This window comes from Metopolophium dirhodum, chromosome 1 (assembly GCF_019925205.1).
Source record: "Metopolophium dirhodum isolate CAU chromosome 1, ASM1992520v1, whole genome shotgun sequence".
In the NCBI taxonomy this organism is placed as follows: domain Eukaryota; kingdom Metazoa; phylum Arthropoda; class Insecta; order Hemiptera; family Aphididae; genus Metopolophium; species Metopolophium dirhodum.
In genome coordinates this window covers 77795946-77820369 of record NC_083560.1, presented here as the reverse complement: position 1 = coordinate 77820369, position 24424 = coordinate 77795946, and the positions used below count along the sequence as shown (strand labels likewise).

Sequence of the window (24424 nt, the reverse complement as noted above, 5' to 3'; positions counted from 1 at the left end):
TCTTACACTCGCGTACGACATAACAAATTTTCGTTCACTAGTTTCAATAGGGTGTGGTCAGTTTTGATATTAGAGTGAGTTTACCAATTATCAAACTTTTAGGTAACAACATTATCTGTGTTCTCTCGTTGTTTTTTACAATATATTAATTTTTAAGTGAATTATGAGCATTTTCAAATATCAATGTTTTACCTATTCATAACTCACTTAAAAGTTAAAATATCGTAAAAAACCAACAAGAGACCACAGATAATGTTACTTTTGAATTCACACAATTTGGGAAAAATAAATTAATTTTAATTTCGGGCGCCATCATGGGTCATCACCAACGAGAAATGATAACAAAATTCGAAGGTCGAGCACTTAGGTTAAACAAAAGCCGAACAGTTAACAATACTGAGTGAAAGGACATGGTGCCCCATCTTGTTAATATTTTTAAGACAAAGCCAAAAACATTGTTCCCAATACTAGCACAGATCTACGACTCCGTTCATGCACCACTTCCTAACTTAAACTTTAGCGACATTTAAAACATACTTGATAGCTACGACGCGATAATTCTGTGGGAGGGATCCACCGACCACAAAATATTAGAACTATTAAAAATCGATCACTGCATGTTAACCATGTTAACCATGGGTGGGACGTGAAAAACAACATACGATTTTATTTAGAACTTATAAACATAAAAAATAAAAAACTTATGACTTACGTGTATACTTGGGGAACTTTATAAGACGGGGGCATGAGTTAAAATTATTCGAAGCATGTGAATATTATATGACTTTTCAGTAAACGCATTACTTAAAATAACTAAAAAGAACAATAATTAAGAAATTACATAACTAAACATTTTATGCTAGTAAGCCTAATATTAACCAAACATAAGGCAGAAACAAACACGCTTTTGGACATTATTCAACAAGCACAGATAGGAATCATAAACCCAAATTTAATAACTCCACAAGAGTTTTTAGAACACATTAAAGATACCTATTAAAGTATCATTACCAGGAGGGACTGACTTACCCATTAATTTAGACATAACTAATATTTACGAACTTATAAAGCTCTCAGACCTTGCTATATATTATGCTAATGACAATTTAGTGTTTATACTCACATTACCACTAATTTATCAAAATGATTTTATATTATATAATTTAATACCTGTACTGGAAACGATTGTGTTTATATAAAACGTAGTAATCAGTATTTAGCAATAAGCAAATCTAAAGAACACTATTCTACTTACGACGAATCTTACTATACACATTGTAAACACGTTAGAGATTTCCTATTATGTCCTGAAATAAATCCTTTACATCCACGAAATATTCGACTCACATGCGAAGTACAACTACTACAGATCCAACAGAACTACCACTAAGTTGCGAAATCATGCACGTACAAATTGGAACAACAATATTTCACAAAAAATGGTTCAAGAACAAATGGATAATGGATATAGGTAACTGACAACAACGTAGTATTCGTAACATAATGTGGTGGAGTCAACAATCCATGCACTAAAATGAGTAGGAATTATACATTTAAACTAAATATGTAAAGGGTATGTCTCGGTTAGGTAGCAGATGCGAAAAAAGCAACTAGACAAATAACACAAAGTCTGCCACAAAATCGACGAACTACAGAATATACAACAAGTAAACGATTATAGTGATTTCGTACTATATGTAATCATAAGTATTATATTATTATGACAATAATGGTGAGATGTAAAGGATCAAATTAAAGAGAATCAAAACACAGCCACAACATTTAGAGAAACTGACATGGTCGAGTACCCTGTACCCTCTTACATCTAGGAGCAGCCCAATGAGCTACCCTAAAATTAAAACACACTTTAAAGTTTAAATAACAGAAGTCAGAGACTTCCATCTTTGAGAGGAGGAATGTAGTTAACCAACCGACCGTTTTACTATATTATTTAATAAATATCATATCGTATATTTGACATTATGATATTATTTAAGACAGTGCAAATTTGCATTAAGTAATCGACAGCATCTCACCTATCAGATGACAATGAGATTACACCTATGACTGTTTTCTACTTTCGGAATTTCCAAGAATCAAGACGTACTGAAAACGAGTATGACTTAATGTGAAGAAGTTTATATTTGCAAACAGCATTGGTCCTGTCAGTAAAATATCATATCTGAACCTGCAGCTACTAATAAAATTCAAGGACGGGATAGCAACAACAACGCCTGCGTCGGTGCCCTTTTGATTCACCTCCTAGTCACTACCGTGTATCTATAAGCTAGGGGAGATTCTGTATATATACGGGACTCTATCCGTAGCCAAATTAGAATTAGTCTACCTCACATACTTGTAGGACTTAGTTGGTCGTGGAGCAAGACCTCCGCATCGTCGCCAGCCTAAGTCCATTCCAAGTATTATTAAATAGTGTTACTATAATTTCTCTGGCAGTCTTTTCGCTCTGTCCACAAATTTATCAAACTTTAAACATAATAAACATAAATTACTTTATATCATTTCAAAACTGTGTCTCTCTTGATTTATTTAAACCTCTCCTTCGTCTCTATCAGATCTGCCGTAATCTTCACAACATTTAAAAAGAACGACTTGTAGGTAAAGTTGGGTGAGTGTGACAGTGTAACACCCACTTAGGTTAAGTATATACAGTCTTGTAAAGGACTTGAGAAAAAAATTCAAATACTTTGTAAGTACTCAAATACGTATTCTAAATACATTTGAAAACGTACTTGTGGGCACAGTATTTGAATACTTTTTTCGTCTTACTTTATTTACAAGGACGCCAAATTGAAATAAAATAATACAAATTTGAAACTGTACAAGATTTTTATTTATAGATCGTTGTATTTTGGTATATTGTAATATGTTTAGTGGCCTTACTAGGTATCACATTTTACAAGGTAAAACACATAAAAAAATTATTTGAAAGTATCCGTAAATACTTTTTAAAAGTATTTGTATTTATACTTATATACTTTTTTTCCAACTACCTATTCAGATCCGTATTTTAAATACTTTTGAAAATAAGTATCTGTATCTTTAATTGAATACTTTAAATAAATAAATAAATATCTAATGATAAAATATTATAACTTTTAAAAATTAAATAGGTACCTATAGTATAGACCTGCAAGGGCCGTACATTTTCGGCCCAGTCAGGTCCATCAATTTTATCCTCAGGCCAAGCCCGGCCCGGTCCAAAAAATATTGTGAAAAAAAAACCCCTGACCCGGTCCGAAAATAATGCTAAGCTCGTAAAAATCCCGGTCCAGTCCATACATTTTATCCTCGAGCCCGGTCCGACCCGGTCCAAAAAATATTGTGAAAAAAAATATAATATTATTATGGTATATGTATAAATAGCTTTATTATACAATCAATATATTATTATATTCATTGTGATTGTATTTACTATCTAAAATCTATCCATAGAGTATACTCTATATGTATCTACCTATACCAACGTCGGTTTTATCATTATTATTAATTATTATTTTAAATTGTGATTATTTATTGTCGAAGAAAAATCCTTAAAAAGCCCGGTCCAACCCCTGATTTATAGTTCGAAGTCCAGCCCGGCCCGGCCCGAAAAATTGTACAAAAAAAAGCCCAGGCCCGGTCCGGAATAAAATTCCAAGACTTAAAAAGCCCGGTCCAACCCTTTACTTTATTTCAAAGGCCCGGGCCGTCCCAATGTCACTTTGGGCATGCCCGGCCTTTGCAGGTCTTTAGTACCTAGGTAGAAAGTCAGGTATTTTGTAATATTATTTCCTTGGTATTAAAATAAAAATAAAAAGTACCTACATAGTATATACCTAGTCATATATATAACATATCTAATAATAACAGGTACCCTAGTTCCTAAGTATGAAGTAGGTATGTATAAAATATGTAGCCATGTATGTATGACGTAGGTATTATAATACCTACGTCCATAACGAGATCAGATTTGAATTTCGGGTGCCTGGATAATACAATAGGTATGTACCTAGATATTAATCAGTGGTAGGTATATAATTAGTAGGTATTTACTAGAATCACCTACCATTTTATATGTATATTCTTGGATCTAATAATCTAATTTGAGATTGGATCTAAGATAGTAAGATGGGTAGTTGCAATGTTTATATTTTATTATTTGTACTTTTGTTGTCAATAACATACTCTATAGTTGCTCTGAGACTTATATAAATTTTAGGGCACCAATTACAACATTTCGGGGAATGCCCAGTGCCTACCGTGCGCACACCTACGCCCAATAAAATATAAATTATAATATACTTTTAATATTCTTGATTTTTTTGGATAGTATTATTTGTTATCACGTCGCTCGCCACCATTACTACCACGAGCACTATCAATGCGCACCGCAGCTCACTAGTGCTACATCGACAGTTGACCACTGTTGCGGCGGCGGCCTCAGCGACGACGACAACAACGACAAGTCGACAACGTCAATACTACAGATTACAGCGATTACATACGTTTTTTTTCCCTTCTATCATTGTTATCGTCGATCGCCGTCACTGTTGTCATCGAAGATCGAACGGAGACCAACTTACACTCGGCGAGACGACCGTAGTACAACTGCGTCCGACATTTTACGGCGATCTCGTTTCTCTCGCTGGTCACTGACGTTTTGCGAGCGGCTAGTGTGCTGGACGACGTTCGCGTTTACACGGTGCCCAGCCAGTGGGTCGGTTGTATAGACGGGCGCCATTGTCGAGTCTCGCGCCGCCGACTACTAAGACTATCCAGGCCGATCTGCGGGAGGCGCCCCCCCCCCTCGACGGCGAGAGAGTGAGTGAGAGATTCGTACACGGTGCTGGCAAAGGGTAGGTTGGTCAGGTTCGGCGAGAGGGAACGGTCGGCCTCGCACGGCTACCGACCGTCATGGCTCTCCGGCGTTCGGCTGGCGGCACGTCGTCACCATCGTCGTCCGTCACCGACAACGAAAACGCCATCAGGTTACTGGAATCGCTGCAGAACGACTTCAAGTGCTTGTCCATGGAGACAAAGAAGAAATATCCTCAGATCAAAGAGGTGAGTACGTCTTACAGACGTTTTACATTGCCGTTTGTGTGTACCTATGCCTGTGCTGTGGTGGTTTCCGAATGAAGCCATAACTTCCATCTAGCTGCTACAGTGTAATGATATTATTGTTATGATGTGTCCATTACAGGCGTCTGAAGAGGCCATTGTCAAGCTGAGAAACTCGGCGGCTGTTGCGGCCGATCACTTACAACAACAGCAACAGTCACACCATAACCATCATCAGATCTATTATGTTGTTAACCAAATACTATATCCTGTTGTCCAGGGGTGCGAGACCAAAGAACCAAAAATTGTCAAGGTCTGTACAGTAAACACTTTGGCTTGGTGTATTTAATAGCCATTTAATAGAGATAGGGCCTGTACAATAGATTTATAATTTTTTTAATTTAAATTTGTTATTCTTGGTTTCTCTTATTATTTCAAAACTATATAGATGTGTCTGGGAACCATACAAAAACTAATTACACACCGAGCAGTCGACCAAAAAGGTGCCCGTTATATAACTGATACCTTGTGGATGCTGATGGAGTCTGGGACTGAGCATGTAAAAGTATTGCAGAGTGTCACCCTACTATTGACCACCGACTGTGTGGTGCGCGGCGAAACTCTAGCTAGGGTAATTATAATGCTTTATCAATATTTTATGGTAAATGTTGTATTAAACTACTATTGATGTTTACTAATTATTATCATGCATGATAGAATTTGGTGTTATGTTTCCGACTGCATTTTACCAAAGACTCACAAGCTGTCATCAACACGGCTGGCGCTACTGTGCGTCAGCTTGTGGCTCTAGTATTTGAACGTGTTATGCACGAAGATGAGCAGCGCGAACAGCTACTTAAGGTCTCCATGAATGATGATAACGGATGTGACACACAGCAGCAAAAAAATGGCGTAGACTCCTCTGCTCCTTCTCAAGATCACAAACAACAGCAAAGTAGTAGAACTCAACCATTGCCACTGCTTCACCACCATAATCAATATAATGGTAGCAATGCAAGTGGCTATGAACCCCCTGTGTCAACATTGGGCCCGTGTGCAGCAGATGCATATCATATGTTCCAAGTATATCATAATAATATTTTAATCTATTGTTTTTTTTTTATGCTTTTTCTACTCTTTCCATGTGTTTAATGCATACTTTATTATATATTTCCATAGGACCTTGTGCGATTGGTGAACACAGACCGTCCATATTGGCTGGTGGGCATGACAGAAATGACCAGAACGTTTGGCCTGGAACTATTAGAATCTGTGCTTTCTGATTTTCAGCCTGTGTTCTATAAAGTAATTATTTATTGTGTTGATTTAAATTATGTCTGTCAGCTGTTTGTTTTTACTATTTGGACAAGAGTCTTACGTTTTATAAGCATAAAAATGCCGGTAAACTGAAACCAGATGTTTGTTGATGTTCCGATACATATACTGAATGACCGTTTTAAATATTGTAATGATCGTTCGCTACCAGCCAAAAATTTTAGATAACATACAAAAATAACTGTGATATGATGACTTCAGGTTGCGCGCCGCCCAACTTAACTTTGAATGGCGACTATGTGTCGTCACCAGAGTAGAATGTGTTAAAGATACATAATTTCATAAAAGAAATTAATATAATTTTACCTTACAAAAACATTTGGTAGCATTTGTGTGGTAAAAACATTTAATATAATATTAATGATACCAATGTTTAGACTGCATAAAAATGTATTTATTTTTAACCACCTTTAAATGTTCATTAAATTGTCAATAAACTAATCTAATTTTTAATATTAATTTAACATTTTTCAAATATTTATAGTTTTGTACATACTTTTGTTATAAGGACTAATATTTTATTTATTATTTAAGTATTTTAAATTAGAAGTATAATGTTATTGGCGGTTATCAATTTTTAAAATGTCATTCATGTTCACATGGAGGTCAGATAAAATTATAATTAAGACAAACAATATGTTATAATATTAACTCATATTATATTATTCCATTTTATAAATATTTCTGATATTTTAAAACTTAATAATTTAAATTTTATTTGTTCAAAACTCAAATATTACTAATTTATATATTTAATAACATTTTATATAATTTCACTAATTGTATTATGCGTAAATAAAAATCCAAAAGTGGCACACTTAGTTTCTAAATTATGTAAATTATATTGAATTTTAATATGACATTTCGAATGAAAAAAAAATAGTATTCAATCATATTTGTCATCATTTGAATTTATAAATATGTAATATCAATTAAAATAATAACAAAAACATTAAAATATATAAAAAGTGCTAACCTTAAAGGATACTGGTTTAAAGCATGGTCATGTAAGATAGGTAATAGTCAAAAGGTATATTAACAAAGTAAATTTTTTTTAATATTAGTGTAAACAACATCCAACTTGACTAATAACTTAATAGTATCAAATTTATCTTAATAATACACTAAAATAAGTATATTTCAATAGCTCTGCCTGTACTAAAATTATATTCTTTTCTTCATATAATAATCTAGAATATTCTAAAAATGTTGACACTATTCCAGTAATTGTCATGTGATATAAATAAATTATTAACAATTAATTTTAAATTTAAGCTGAAATAATTTATAATATTTTTAATCCTGCTAATGAGTATAGTTAATGAGTTTTAGTTTAGTATTAAGTGTATAGTATAAGTAATATATTTACCATTTTTCTTTTTTAGCACATGGAGTTTAGATACCTATTGAAAGAGCGTGTCTGTGCATTAGTCATCAAGTTATTTTCGCCTAATGTCAAGCATCATAGTGGCAGTAGTTCTGTCAGGAGAAACACAATCTCCAACACTGGAACTGGTGCTTCATCTGTTTCTGGCAATAATAGCTCTTCAGTAATGATGATGGGTGTTACTGGTGGTGCTGGTAGTCCTACCTCTAATCACCGTGGCGACGATAGACCGCATTATGCTATCACAGTACGACTGTTGCGTCTCGTCTCTATACTCGTTCGCAAATACCATAAACTACTGGTACGTATGTAATCCATTAACAATACTGTGGAAATATTCTATGAGTGTTGGATTTGCATTTTAACATTAAAGATGATGACTGTAATTTCTCAAAACAAATAAAAAATAATGCATTTATTTGTTATTTTTCCTAGATCACAGAATGTGAGATATTCTTATCATTGATTGTCAAATTTTTGGATGCGGACAAACCTGCATGGCAACGATCTGTTGCTTTGGAGGTGTTACATCGCCTGGTTGTTGAACCTGGCCTTTTAGCCGCATTTTGTGCGTGCTATGATCTAAAGTTACATAGCACTAAGATATTTAGAGACATAATTGATTCATTAGCCGGATATGTGCAATCATTATTTAATCCTGCTATGGTGGTATCAGGTGGTGGCTCTATGAACAATGCTGCAATGATGGGTGTGTACTTGTAATTTTGTTTAAGGTTGTCATACTGCAGTGGTAGCTGTACAATTTTTTTGTCTTGGCGGTGCCGCCGTGGTGGTAGTAAATTGTGACTGGCTTCATTTTTCCGTTACCGCCCCAGCGGAAATAGCCACCGCTGCAGTGTGTGGGAATCTTTACTGAAACTTATTCTAATAATGCAAATAATAATATCGATTACAATTTTACGTATTTAGCAGCAACCGCAAATGCAGCACTCCAAGGACAGTCGCCAGCTGTGTTGGCAGGCATGCCAGTCGGGCCTGGTGTGTCACCACAACCGGGGTTTTTTGGCCGTGGTGGTGTATGGTTACCAGTAGTGATCCAGCTACCAACTGGTCAAGCTAAATCTATCTAGTGAGTAGCGTTTATAATCAACTAATACATAACTTCAAAGATGAGTATTAACGAGTTAAAAATTTAAAGTTAAATTGCTTTTAATTAAGTAAAAGTTACATAAATAGTTTCTTTTTTTTCAATAATTTATTTTATTATATCTTATTAACTTAACATACATTTTAGTGTGAAACTACATTCTTACCCAAATAAATTAATTTCAAATTCTATGTGGGCGCCCAGGCGTTCATAATTTTATATATTATGGTAAAATATAATCATGAAATTTATGTCCAATACTTAAATATAAGTTGTATGAAAATTTATTTTAAGTACAATAAAGAATATCAAGCCAATTTGTAAATCTGATAACAAGAACAATGTTGATGGTAAAAACATTTATTTAAGTCAAGTAGCTGAACTATTATAATTAGAGAACGGATTTAAATGTTCTAAAATAAAAGAAAAAAGCCTTAAAAAAAATATGATGTAATGCACTCGTACAGAATTTTTTTTTTAAAAATGCACTAAACAATATTCTTAAAATTATTTTTAACTTTGAAAAAATTCATGTTTATTGAACAAAATTAGTCGTGGTCGATTTTGATAGTTTTTTCTATTTTCTATTTCATAATAGAACATAAAATTAATAGAAAATTAGTTGCCAAGCCCTGCATATTATTATGGCATTTGAATAGGTTTTGTACAAGTTGTCTCCCTAATGTCAATCATTATTGTGTTGAAAAATTTATTAAAATGTTTTGTTTGTTTTATTTAAATTTAATAGCCTGGAAATGAATGACAAACATGATGAACCACCACAAGTGGCTGACGGGTATGGTGTGTCTGTGGCGTATGCATGTCTAGTAGACGCTGTTCGTGCTATTCAAATTGAAGTGCATCCTGACATACATCAATCTGTTGTGTCTCCGCCTTCAACCACAGCCGTGTCATCCAGTGTTGGTGATGATGGCTGTAGTCCTCGAAATACTGATGGTGTTTCCCAAAAGAACACCCAAGAAGAAGATGATAATGGCAATGACGAACAGAGGCAAACTACAGGAGTTAAGAGATCTCCTTTACATGAACAGATAATTAACAGTAGCTGGTATGGACTACTAACAACGTTTTGCCCGCTAATCGAGTCATGGTGTGTATTAGTTCTCCTCTTTGTTTGTTGTTAAATCGTTTTATAATATAGTGTTGTGTGTGTCTTTGTGATTGTCTAATTTGTATTATTCTTTTTTAGTACTGACGAAGGAATCACAGAAAACATGCTGAAAGCGATGCAAGCATATATTGGCCTATGTGGTCTGTTGGATATGCGGGGGCCACGTGACGCCTTCATTACAGCTGTGTGCCGTGCATGTTTACCACCGCATTACAACCTGACAGTATTTAGCGGGTCTGTCAATACTTGTTGTGTTGGTCAACCATCAATGTCTTCGTCGTCACCAACCGTGCAATATGCCACTTCCGCAACAATGTATGATGACCACCATCACCAACAATATAGTAGTGCTACTGGTGGAGGATATGGCCCAGAATCAGCTGATTACAAGCAACAACAGCAGGTCATAGTAGCCGTAGGTACTCCGTTGGCCACACCTTCGTCAGTTTTGCAGACATCGTCGCCGTCCGGTAAGACTATTTCTACTTATGTTTAAGTATCATGCGCAACTTTTTAACATTTATTTTATTTTTGGATCACAATTGTGCTTTTTAGGTACCTCACTTCAGAACCATGGGCCTGTTATGCTAACCGCTAAGAATCTACAGTGCATGCGGGCTCTCTTAGTACTAGCCCATTGCCATGGTTCCATCCTGGGTTCATCGTGGCATCTGGTGTTAACCACTCTGCAGGTATTGAATAATTTATTTCTATCTTTTTATTCTTTATAATATTATGTTAGGTGATGTATGATAATTCACTTTTTTTGTAAATTGTGAAGTATTGGCTATATCATAAAAAGCTATAGATAAGATTTAACAGTAAGATTTTTTTTTGCAGCATCTTGTCTGGATATTGGGTTTGAAACCATCAACCGGTGGTAGTCTCAAAGCAGGAAATAGCGCTGCTACATCAGTGCCTAATAGACACTCAGGTGTCACCACTTCTGCCACTGCTGCGGATGTAACGGGTGTTGGCTCATTGTCATCGTCCACTTCCTCAGTTTCAACAACTTTGTCATCATCAAATGTTGCTGTCATAACTACGGCTGTCATGGCTGCTGACCTCCCTGTACTTTCAACGATGCTCAGTCGGCTTTTTGAGTCCAGTCGGTATCTGGATGATGTTGCTCTTCATCATTTAATTGATGCACTGTGCAAGCTGTCACATGAAGCCATGGAATTGGCCTATTGCAATCGGGTAATTTTTTATCGTTACATAGTATAGCAACTGATTTATCTGTGAACATAAATTCATTTCTGTGTATATCTGCAGGAACCATCATTGTTTGCTGTTGCTAAACTTTTGGAAACTGGATTAGTTAATCTTTCACGTATAGACATACTATGGAGGCCTGTGACCAATCACTTGTTGGATGTGTGCCAGCATCCACATATTAGAATGCGTGAATGGGGTGTCGAAGCTATAACATACCTGGTGAAAGCAGCTTTACAGTACAAATACCAGCCTCCACTAAAAGATAATCAAGTCAGTTTAGTATTGATGATTCATCACATTTAACATTTTTAACTAAATTATCACTCATTGTTACATTAATTATGTTATGGTGGAAGAAGGATAGACTATCTCTAATGCACATCATAACTTGATTTATGAATTATGACATAAATAAGATTTCCTCCCTTTTTGTATTATATTTGTGTTTGAAATGATTACAAATTGTTTTTAAAAACAAATATTATTACAATATTATATTATGTTGTGAAAATAAATATCTTCACTGTGCAGTTAATTTTGTTAAAATTATCATTAATTGATACATATTTTAATAATAGAAACTACAGACATTGTTGCTGAGCCCATTATCACAATTGTCATTAAATATGAATGGTGATGTCAGACAACGACAATTAGAATGTGTACTGCAAGTACTGCATGGATCAGGGCAGACATTGTCACATGGTTGGCCATTAGTATTGAACATAGTTGGTGCTGTATCAGACCGTCATGGGTAGTGTATTATTATTACATAATGCTATATTTTTACAATATTATAAACATGAATTATGTTATACTGTATATTAATATTATTGATAAAGTTAGGTGAATTGCATTCATTGATTGTTTACATTTTTTAGAGAGAACCTGATAAGGATAGCATTCCAGTGCTTGGAACTGGTACTCACAGATTTTTTGCCACTGATGCCATGTAAATGCTTGCCTTTGTGTCTAGAAACCACAGCAAAATTCGGAATGCAAACACGTGATTTGAACATATCGTTGACAGCATTAGGATTAATGGTAATAATTGATTTACAAGTATTTACAATTATGCGTTCAATTGCGCAAATTAAATGGGTACGAGAGCAAAGTCCCTCAATTTTTTTTTTTAGACAATATTGAGTATCTGCAAAGAAAGATAAAAAAACATTTTACTAATTTTACTTCACGGTGTTCACATTTACGTAGATACTAGATAGAAGGGACCTACGGTTCATTCAATATTTTAGAATATATTATGTTAATATATATATAACTTCAGAAGACTGGTAATATTACCAGTAACTCACTCATTGCTATATTAAGAGAACGCTACACCCGCATGTATTGTCTCCGTCTTACAAGTGCGTAACATAATACATTTTATGCTCAGCAGAACACGTGTAGCTCAACTAGTTTAAAAATTAGAGTGAATTGCCCTGTTATCAAATTTAGTAGCAAGCATATTATCTAGTGAACCTCATTGGGTTTTTTTTTATATTTTAATTTTAAAACAAGTTATGAGTATTTTAAAATGGTAAATTCTTTGTGCATTTTAAAATACTCATAACTTGTTTTAAAATTAAAATATTAAAAAAAAACCCAATGAGGTTCACTAGATAATATTCTTACTTCTAAATTCGATAATAGGCCAATTCACTCAATTTTTAAACTAATGGATAATATTATGGTAGGACTCAAGTTTCTCCCCAAAAATGTACGAGTTATTATAGTAGTTGTTCTTCAAAATTTTAAATATTTTCGTTGTGCTTCATATTATACTGAGGACAACTCTTGAAATATTTACCAAAAAACAATTGTTGTTTTTATGTCTTCACAGTGGAATGTTGCTGATTATTTCAAAGATAATAAAGACAAACTACTCTGTAACAACAGTGGAGGTGATAGCATTAAGCAACGAGGAGCCAGTGGTGAAGCAGTGACTGATAGTGGTAATACAATAGATTCAACAATGTCTGGAATCACTGACCCTCAAGAACTGGTGTATCCCGATTTTCCAGGTGTAACTACGCTAGCCGAAATGTCAGAGTTTGACAAGTTGTGGATGTGCTTGTTCACCAAGCTTGGTGAGTATACAAACATAAAATATTATCATTGTTGCAATAAAATGTTCATATATAATATTGATCAAAAAATAATTATTCTTGTAACTCCAATGCGTGTTTTAGGTGAACTGTGTATTGATCCCAGACCCGCTGTTAGGAAGTCAGCTGGACAAACGTTGTTATCAACGATTTCAGCCCATGCAAATTTGTTGACGCCGTCGTCTTGGAATGCTGTCCTGTGGCAGGTAATAAATTAAATTGGTTTTACATATTCTGTGTGTTTATATTTTGTTTGTGATAATTTATAATAATTATTACTTGTCGTAGGTACTGTTTCCGTTAATGAACAAAGTACAGATGCTCTGCGAGTCGGCCAGTGATTCTACGTGCAACACGGTTGCATCTTCCGATGGAACAGGTGGCACAGGTGGAGGTGGAAGTGGTGGAAGTGGATCGGCCGGTGGTGGTACGATCCTGATACATCATTCGCGGAACACTGACCAGAAACAATGGGCAGAAACACAGGTTAGATAAAGTATTTGATTTTGATTTTCTAAGATCAATGCAGATGTAATAACGATCTTCCCATAATTATGTATGGTTGGTTTTGAATTTCAAATAAAGGTGTCTACACTGTATGGTCTAGCCAGGGTATTTAACGCAGAGAAATACTCAATGACAGTGGGTGGAGATTTTGTCAAGGCGTGGACGTTGCTGTTGGAGTACATGGAAAAAGCGGCTTTAAATAGAAATGTGGAGGTTTGTATATTATAGTAGACCCACAATTATTATTATGTACTTAATACTTATCTTAAATAATGACCTACCATATCAGTAAATAATTAGAAATGCTTAATTACTTGTGAAGGATCTGAAGATGCAGGTACTGTTATAATTAATGGAGTTTTTAATAACGCTGGAGAATAATCATTCCAATTTTTTTTCTAGGATAACTATACTATATTCCAAATAAGATCAGGCATCGGCGGCGACCAGTTTTCGTTTCGCGACGGTCAGACGTCGTCCCCACTACGGCGGCGCGTCATGCGCTGCCACGGAACAAAGCCACGCCCATGCGCACAACTCGGAGCCTGATATTATTTGGAATAGAGTATAGATACAGAAAAAGCATTTTTAACGGTCACTTTTTGTTTTAATATTTATTTTTATTCTTCTTTTTCATCTCTTTTTTAAAATATTTACAGTACGGTATTTAACAGATCTATTGTTGCTATTAAATGTGTTGGTTAGTCTTCTCGACTTGACTTTTTTTGTTTGCACGTCAATGATTCAGACACATCTTACATTCTATTTTATCCTGTCGTTTATGTACCAACATTTTTAACAACTCTAATTTATTAGCAGTAAAGTTTTGACTTCTTTTTTTCATCTTATTAACAAAATAAAACTATTATGATATGGTGATATGCATTAAATATTTAATATCCAAAAACTTTAATTCTTAATAAATTGTAACTTGGTTTTTAATAAATGGTAATATTATTATAAGTAATTAAGAGGACGCTACACCCGCATGTGTTGTATCCGTGTTGTAGCCTTCTCGGTTCTTTAACGCGCAAAACCGATTTTATTGCTATGTTGTACATTTGTAAGTCGGAGACAACACACGTGGGTGTAACGTCCTTTTAACAACAAAAGAAAAACCAAACAATTGATTACAAATTATAAACATACCCTAGTGGTGGAATATTTCACAACTTACAAAGTAGTTCAAATTTACTAATTAAATTGAAACTTGAAAAGTCGTATTTTGTATTAGGTATCATTGGCCGGATTACGTTCGTTGCACGAACTCTTAATGGTCTATAGCAACTCCAATAACGTCGGCGATGGTACAAATATGACGCCAAACGACAAAAATGCAGCGGCCATGGACCGGCTGCAGCGAGAAGAGGATTGGCAAAGTAAAAACGGCGTTAGCGGATCAACCGCTTCTGCAGCAGCACCGCCGCCTCCATTGGTGGAAAATGAGATTTGGACGTGTACATGGACTGTGTGGATGCGAATTGCAACAGCCGCCACTGAAACTACGGTGGTCGAAAGCCCCATTAACCCACCGCCGACCACGACTACCAGCAGCGGCTCGTCAACGGTTGGGGCAGAGGACCGTCGTCGTCGCGAATATCCACTACAACAACATCATCAGTCTCTGCAACACAAACAGAAATTTTTAACGGCCCTGTTGCAAATATTTCCGTTAATATTCACCCGCATCAAAGCCAGGTTTGTTTCACTAAGTGTTACACCGTGGTGTATATTATTTAATTTTGTGTATACTTGGATGTTATAGTGTTATACTTGGGTATTGTTTTTTTTTTTTTTTTGTAATGAGGGGAAGTGCATTTCAATACAATTAACAAAAAAAAACCATAGCAAGCTACTCATACTTTTCCTCTACAAAGAAAATCTAAGAATCATAAATATGATTTTGTAATAAGTACCTAACCAAAACCACAAAACTCCTACAAAAAATCGGTCAGAAACAAAAAACATATATCAAGCCCATACACTTATATTTATGTTAAAAACTTTTTTGGATTCTGAGCGGAGCAATAAATATATTGGCTTTACAAATTATTATTATTATTTTGTGTCTGTTATCACAATGTTTAGCAGTAAAATGATTCAATCTTCAACTTTGGTGGTGAATTCTGGTTTTAAATTAGATTTTATTAGTGCTGGTTGAGGGAGTGGGTAGTGAGGTTAAAAGTTAAACTAAGTGCAGAAAATTGGAAATAATTACGCAGCATCAGTTTTTAACAAAATTTGTTTTATTTTATTTTTGTTGCAATTGATAAATTAACAATCATAAAACTTGACGTTTATACCAAAATATAGAACAATACAGTTTATAGTCATGATTTATTTTTAAAAATCTGACTTTTTTAGTTTTTTTTTTCAATTAATTTTGATAAAATTGTCATATTATGTAAGTCAATAAGCTTGAAAATTTAGTATAAAATTTCTCATAAATTATTTATTGAAATATTTCAAAATCGAAAATAACAATAGGTACAATTTATTGCTATAATCGTTAGAAGTTCAAATTTTTATAGCGTAAAAAGTGGTTATTGGAGCAAATTATATGTATTGGAAATACTTACATTTGCACAATTTTTTTTGTAAAGATTTTAAAAATTAAAATTAATTTGTATATGTTGCAGTTTTATGATTTTAGTTATGAAAAGGGTTTAATTTATCATTATTAATAAATAATATTTAATTGAATTAAAACCAACAAAGGAATTGACTATTATTATTGATTTTCTATAGTAAAATGTGATTATTATAGAAACCATTATTTCATACATTTTTTCTCACCATTCTGTCATCGTTGTATTTTAAGGTTCACTGACAAAGATCTTAACGATCTTTTCCGAGTATTGGATGCAGCAGCCGCTGTTGACGGGTCAGCGGCTGTGGTCCTGTCTGATCACCACCATCAATATTATCACCATCAACCGCAACTGCAACAACAGAACTACTATGGTGGTAGCTACAGTCAACAACAATTGACCCGATTGCAGGACGAGATTTTACAGTGTCTGGAAACGTTGGAACGAGAGACATTGATTTTCGATGACGAAGAATTTGGCGGTGCCTCGACATCTAATGCTGCTGATAACGCGACGCCAAGTAGTGACAGTGGTTACATAGACAAGAAAAACTCGATGATGTCGATGGAGCAGCAGCAACATCGGCATGAGTTGGTCCAGAGATTTCTGTGTCCTCTGTTTGATCAGCTGTTGAAGTTTTGTCGCTTCGTGTGTCCTCCACTACCACCTGCTGCGGCCAACAGCGGTGGCGATCGACAGCAAATGACAAACGGTGCAGCGGCGGTCGACCACTTCCACCACCACAATAAGGTACGTGTTAATCTTTAGTGTGTAATATATATTTTATTTTTTATCTTTTTCGGTCCATGTTTAATACAGTTCGCAGCGGCGGTGGCTGTTGATTCGAATTACGTAGCGTTTGGTGAGAAAGCAGTGCTCATGATTGTCGATTTGTATGGGATGACAGCGGCCGAAACGTGCGTTGTCAAAGGCGAGATTCTAAGACGAATCATTGAGGTAAATTAAAATTAACTGGTGTGTGCGGTAAGACATTCATTATTTAACTGGTACTCCCTACAAAAAAACATTATAATAATTTTAGTTCCTTATAAGTTATTGACAGTGTCGTATAGACATTTGTATTCATTATTCTGCTGCCTATATTTTAAACATATTTTAGATTCTAATAGCGGGTGAGCGATGAATGTATTGATTTTACAATGATGTGTGTTTTTTTGTGTCTGTCATCATCACCTTTTGGGGCAGCAAAACTACTTGGATTTTCTTTTAAAATGCCCAGTTATGTTCAAAAGTGCCGAGAAAAACAAAATAAAAATTAAATAGGTATAAACAGGAATTTTTACGCAAAGTTGGTTTTCAAAAAAATCGATTTTAGTTTTTGGTGTAAAACAAATTACTGTATATACATGAAATGTTCACTAAATGTTTATAATAGCATTTTTATAACTATTTTGACTTCTCTTGAGCTGTTTCCGGACATATTCAATTCCCAATTTTTAAATTTTTTTTTTATAAATGTAATCAATAAAATGTTATTTGTTAGGTCAAAAATCTCGAAAATTTAATTCAAGGCTTCTAATATATTGTTACAATGTCAGTTGAAAAATATTAAAAATATATAGTCACAAATTCTTTTTATAACTATTTAAAGTTCAAATTTTGACAAAATACGTAAAAATTACGAAAATGTGCAAATTATTTTGAGTTAGATATTCATAAAAATTTTTCTTTTTGAATCTAATCTTTTAAAATGTAATACAAGATTCCCTTTAAATTTTCCTACATTTAACATAAAACAGGAAAGTCAAATTACATTTTTACGAGCGTTATAAATTATAAATTGGATATTCACCCATAAATTAACAAATCCTCATGAAACGATTTTATTATTTTATTGTTATTTAAAAACTAATAACAGTACATACTTGAAATGTACACAAAATGTTTATTTTATCATTTACTATACTTGATAAAATGTTTCGTATAAAGGTGTTTACGGACATTTTAAATTTTCTTTTTTTTAGTTTTTTTTCCTATAAATATCAATAAAAAATTTTTGTTGGGTAAAAAACGGTGAAAATTTAATACAAGGTTCCTGATTATTGTTACAAGAGCAAATTAAAATATATACATAAGCAAATACATAGGCACCTTAATTTTTTTATAGTCATTTAAAGTTCAAATTTGGACGAAATTATCAAATTTAAAATTAAAAAATAATTTTGTAGTTAAACATTTTTAAAATGTAGTATATATGTGTACAAATTATGTAAACAAAGTTCAGCGTAAGTAGGTTATTCTGTAACCATAAAATCTATAAGACATAAAAACCCAGTTAATTAATCGGCGCGTTCTCTCGCTGGACAGCGTATAGTTATGTCTGGTTCTGGAACCTAACTTGGTAACTTTAGAAGTTATTATTTTATTGTAAATAAATTAAATTGTATTAAAATAAATGTGCTGCTATTTACGGTTAAAAACAATTTCTACGAATTTATTCTTATAATGATTTTAGTTAAAATATTGTCGTATTGACATCGGTGCAACACGATTGCGCACTTTTTACCTTTTTACCTGAAAAAAACACAACACGATTGCGCACTTTTTACCTTTTTATATTTGAGAAAACATAACACGATTGCGCACTTTTTACCATTTTATATTTATGAACTTATAATTTTTTTTTTTTGTTTGACGTGCGATCAATATTTGACATTCTGTACCAGTTTTACGGGGAATAAAAATAAAACCAATTTTATTTTTCGAATTTTTTTATTATTTGATGTACATGTCATATTATACATTTTCAAATGCATGATTAAAGTAGATATATAATGTGTTCTTATTATTCATATTTAATTATTACATCCTAATGAATGAATATGCAAACATTTTTATTTAGTTCTTTAAATATTTTAGTTTACCTAAATCCTGAATTATATAAGACCATTTGGAAGTACCTGGGTACCTACATGACATCAAAAATTAATTTTTAATTTTTAGTATTTTTATCTTGGTAGATCTTAAATAGAATTTCTTTTTTTGCCAATAAACAATGACTGTGTTTTTTAATTGTTGTTGCTGATTACTTATATATAACTTATAACCATAAGTTAATATATTTTAGTTTTTCAATATTATTCGAAGAGTTAAAATACATTTTGCAATTTAAACTTCCGGGATTGATAATAATTTTGCTCATTCCGTGCACAGGTGTTTTCTGTGCCTCTGGCAGGCCGATACTCCTCTTACCCGACGCCAGCTCCAGCATTCCATTACCATATGGACGTTACTCCCTTGTCGTCAGGAAGTACGCAGCAACAGCAACAGCAACACGTCCAACAGCAGCAACAGCAGCACCTCACGTTAGTACGACGGCGTCAGCAACAGCAACAAAACACATGGAAACTACTGGTGGTCGGCCTAATGAACGTGCTGTCCGTGGGCGTACCGCTGGCTCGGGACTCCGCTGGGGACGATTATATTTCTATCTGGTCACCACTTGGTTCCGTTCTAGAAGATATATTGTTTCCAAAAAAGTTCGTACACGCTCAGTTATTGTTACACTTATTTTAAAAATTTTTTGATTTGTTATTCGTACCTAACTCGTTTGTTTTGGTCCGTTGTGATGTGTAGCTTGCCCCCAGCGTCCGCTATGTTGAAAAGCAACAAATTGGTGGACGACAACGACGAGAACGATTCCGTGATAATCGACTGTCAGCTGGTGGAGTTCCTGAAGGATGAAATACTGTCGCAGTCAACCAACGTACCTCGGGAGTTCATCATGCGAGTGGTGGTGTTGCTGAACCGAGGCTCGGTGTTGTCCACCACTACCGCGTCGACATTGCCCAACTATCCTTACGGCGGTGGTACGTGTTTTCGTTGGAAATAAATGAAAAATAAATAAATATATATATATTTAGACGTTTTGGTTCGATGATTTGTATAAACGATAACATTTTCGCTCTATTCTCTTCAAAGGTCTTGTGTTTGTGTACTAATCGGCGTGGTTGTCGGCTGTGTTTATAACAGGATATGATACGATGATGATGGTGGATTGCCGTGACGGAGGCGTCTCTGGCGGTGTCGTCACGGGATCCGGCGTCGGCGGTTTCTCGCCGCCATCACTCTTGCGAGAACAGTTCGCCAAAGTGTGTTTTGAAACGCTGTTGCAGTTTTCATTGGTAGATGGCATATCTTCGTCATCACCTCCGCCGACGGATAACACGGCGAACAGCGGCAGTAACGATTCCAACGCGGACGCCGAACTAATTACCGGCAAACTTGCTGTTACGGCGCTGTTGCACAGATTCCAGGAGGTTGTCGAGAAGTTCTGTCACGATCAAAGTTTGACCGGAAAGTGCCCATTGCCCAGGTCGATATACAATCACCAATATACCGAACCATAAATCATAATAGATTTAAATTACACGCTATAAGTTTAAGATTTAACCTCGTGTGTGTTCCTCCTAAACTTTAAAACTTATCACTATTTTATTATATAATGAAAATTCAATTTTATAGATTTTATTAATTTTATTAATTCACATTTTAAAAAATACTAACAAGAAAAATGACGTGGACAAACTGTATTTTTTTACGGTTTTCTATTTAGTGTCTAAAAATATTAATATGCCTTTTTTGTGTAGGTATCGCATGTCGGAAATATCGTTTGTCCTGAAAGCAATCGCTACACTCATCGTGTCGTTGAAAAAAACTCCCGACAAAGGTAAGAACCAACAGTTATTTTTAAATAAATAAATAATAATGTTATTAAGACAGTATATAATGAGAGTAATGTAAAAGTAGACAATGTATCGTTTTTTAAGTCCTTATATCTATAGTATTCTAGTCCTCGTGATGCAGCATACAATAAGTCTCCCTTCTCAAAAAGTTCCCCATTATTTTCACCCATTTCTATTCAAATTATATCATTACATTAGTCTTAAATGTGATGAATTAATCTTGACTTCCTAATTCCCTAATCAATATTTATAAAAGTACACCAGTATAATTATGATCAATATTATGTTTGATGGAGCAATTGCCATCTTTACTCCTCCTCTACCCTTTTGGATCGGCGGCTGTCTCATACCATCAACTCACATTAAATGTTGCTTACGTTCAAAAACATGGGACTTGCGCTAATTCACTCACATTTTTGCTTATTTTTTTTCGACAGTCAGTAAAGCCGTGTGGGACCAGTTGATCAGACTCTACCCGTGCCTCGTGCGGTGCGTACCGTACACTCAACAATGTTGTTCGTCACCTCAGGTCACGGACTCGCTAACCGAAGCTCTGCTCCAGTACGGCGACCTGTTGCTCAAGGCGCCGCCCTCAACCGCTGCCGACGCTCAACAACCATAACTCCAAAACCGACATTATCGCCGCCGCTCGGAGACATTCCTCTCGCTGCTTCTCGCACGCCTTCATTGTTTGAACGTATTTTTTTTTCATTATTGTTTGTTTTCTTGTCTTTGTCGAAGCCTATGCCGCCACCGCTGCATTCACAATTAATAACGTGTTCTTAATTGCGAATGATTTTTATATACCTATTACCTATAACTATTATTATATTATTATTATTACTATATTATTATTAGTTATTATTATCATAATTTCCATCATCATCGTCATCTTTGGTGTTGATTTTATTAACCCAATGCAATTGTGCCTATCTAATAGTGTAGTGAATAGCAGTTTTTAATTATTGTTATCATTATTATTTATTGTATTGTTATCGTATTACATTACAAACTTTTATATAATAAACAGGTATAAATTAGCCGTGGGCGCGTAAAAGATACCTATTGAACGACGAGCTTATATTAAAATGTAGTATGGTGGTATGATGATTGAGATTGTCTCGCCGGCCAACGCATATTATACTGAATGTACCACGGTACAAATGATTAAGTATAGTCTAAAACGCCACGGCGGTGGTGGCCATATTATTATTATTATTATTATTATTTTATATTATAGTGATGACGACGATTATTGTTTCCGTCCTCGTCAACAATTTTTGGACATTTGTATTTGTATTTATAATATTTATACCGTGGGAGGATTCCAGATGAGAGTCTATTTTTTATTTTTATTATAATATTTGAATGCACGTTAATACAATCATGTATTTGTGTAATTTTTTTCTATAATATTATAATATATTATGTTATGTGTAGTATTTACTACTAACTATTTAGGTACTGCTCTCACGCTAAACGCGATAATAACTATACTTTGTACAACATTATATAATATTTGATATGATTGTTGTAGAAAATATTGACGTTTTACTACTATTATTTTATATTGTATTACGTGATGTGTGAGTGTGTAAATATAAAAAACTGATTATTTATGTGCTGATTATTATTATTATTATTTAAATTTTTTTGTCAAGCATTTAAAGGCCGTTTATGTCTTGCTGCTTCTGCCTAGTTAGAAGCACACAATTTGTTTTAATAGTGTTTTAAGTTAGAACTTTGACAAAATTCATCAAAATCGAGACAAAGTGCCAATATTTTGTAGTTAGAAATTCATAAACATTTTTCTTTTTATATCTAAGATTTAAAAGTGTAATAAATGATTACTCATAAGTTCATTTTTATGAATGTTTTAAGTTGTTTTATTTTAATGACCAATTTTTATGTTTCTTATTTTAATATTTTAAAAATTGCTCTTTAAATAATAATTTAAAATTTATAATATTTATCAAATATACAGAAGACACAATATAATAGTAAAAATTTATATGTGCCTAGCTTGACAATTTCATATGTAGTTAACATCTGAAATTCTTGAATCAATTAAAGAATGTATTAATTAATTATTTCATTTATAGATTTATTAATAATTTTAAGTAGGTATTTGTGATAAACATAAAAAAATATTTTAATATAGAACAAACTAGGTATTTGTAAAGTATTTTCAATACTTTCAGAATGTATTTGTATTTATCAAATACTTTTTAAGAAAAAGTCATTTTTCCATGGAATTTTGTATATAGGTATAAAATATGGTTATCATTGGTTACATATTATAATATAGGTAAGTAGTAAGTAATAGTAGAAATTAGTTTTTTTTTCTGTACAAATGTTTGCCACTGGTTACACAATACATAATATAATATAATTATTTTTATTATTGAACATTATATTTTTTACTTATAATTTTTATATTTGGTTACCTATTATAACCCGTGTTGGTTTAATCAAAGTTAGTAAACTCAGCAACTATCGGACAGTTTTCAATAAAAAGTTATACCAATACATTCCTTGAGACATGGAGAGTGTTAATATCTTATTATTAGTTAAGGGGTATAGCTCAGTGCCCTGTGCTCAGAGTTAGCATACCTCAAATCGAAGTGTTTATGACTTCCAATAAAGAATTCATATCTTATAACAATTAATATGATAGTTTAATGTATGTATTTGTAGCACGGTCTTAAATTATTGGTACGGTTAGTAGCTTACGAACAGGATCTGATAGCGCTATCTAGCGTTCCGTCGTACGTCCTAAGTCCAACGATCTCTAAACTTAGAAACTGTGGTCGCTGCTCTGCCGCAGAGGTCTGTCGTGTGACAAACGTCCGAAAAAGCCGTATGGCATTTATAGAGACGAAGACGGTGATGATGACAACGACGGCCATCCGCCCCGGCCCACCTGACCCACGAGTTGGGGCAGACTTTCCATAGTTTCAACTATTCCGATAACTACCCACATATAATGTGATGTGTATCCGACTGGGTCCCCATCACGTTTGTCCACGAATGCTTTAGAGCACTCGACCTCCACAAAATGTTTGCAATTTTATTTAACCATAACATTTTTTAACCTCCCTTGTGTAATAAATTTTAATCATTCGTGCGAGGTACATTAAATTGCGTTACTATATTGTGTTCCACTCATGGCAAAAACTGTTATATATACTTAAAAAAATGTAAAAATCTAACAAACCTTCTTAACTATTGTGATGTAATACACAATTTATTTATAGTCAAAATTTGT

At 34.0% G+C, this 24424-nt stretch overlaps 1 protein-coding gene across 2 annotated transcripts; it reads left to right on the top strand.

The window, feature by feature from the left end:
• The first annotated feature begins 4423 nt into the window (after positions 1-4423).
• On the top strand, positions 4424-22775 carry LOC132935397 (protein MON2 homolog). 2 transcript variants are annotated; one of them, XM_061001947.1, is made up of 27 exons: positions 4424-5067; positions 5207-5377; positions 5513-5695; positions 5782-6147; positions 6244-6369; positions 7785-8087; positions 8222-8495; positions 8720-8876; positions 9643-10005; positions 10105-10496; positions 10582-10718; positions 10867-11226; positions 11302-11514; positions 11823-11998; positions 12126-12288; positions 13088-13334; positions 13437-13558; positions 13641-13838; positions 13938-14072; positions 15094-15557; positions 16681-17200; positions 17270-17407; positions 19625-19950; positions 20048-20280; positions 20444-20786; positions 21061-21140; positions 21594-22775. In XM_061001947.1, the coding sequence occupies exons 1-27, from the start codon at positions 4918-4920 to the stop codon at positions 21776-21778; spliced, it is 6525 nt and encodes a 2174-aa protein (XP_060857930.1). In that variant the 5' UTR covers positions 4424-4917; the 3' UTR covers positions 21779-22775. The 2 variants fall into 2 exon arrangements, with proteins under 2 accessions (XP_060857930.1, XP_060857929.1); XM_061001946.1 differs by having other exon boundaries at positions 4425-5067; positions 8717-8876.
• Positions 22776-24424: the final 1649 nt, after the last annotated feature.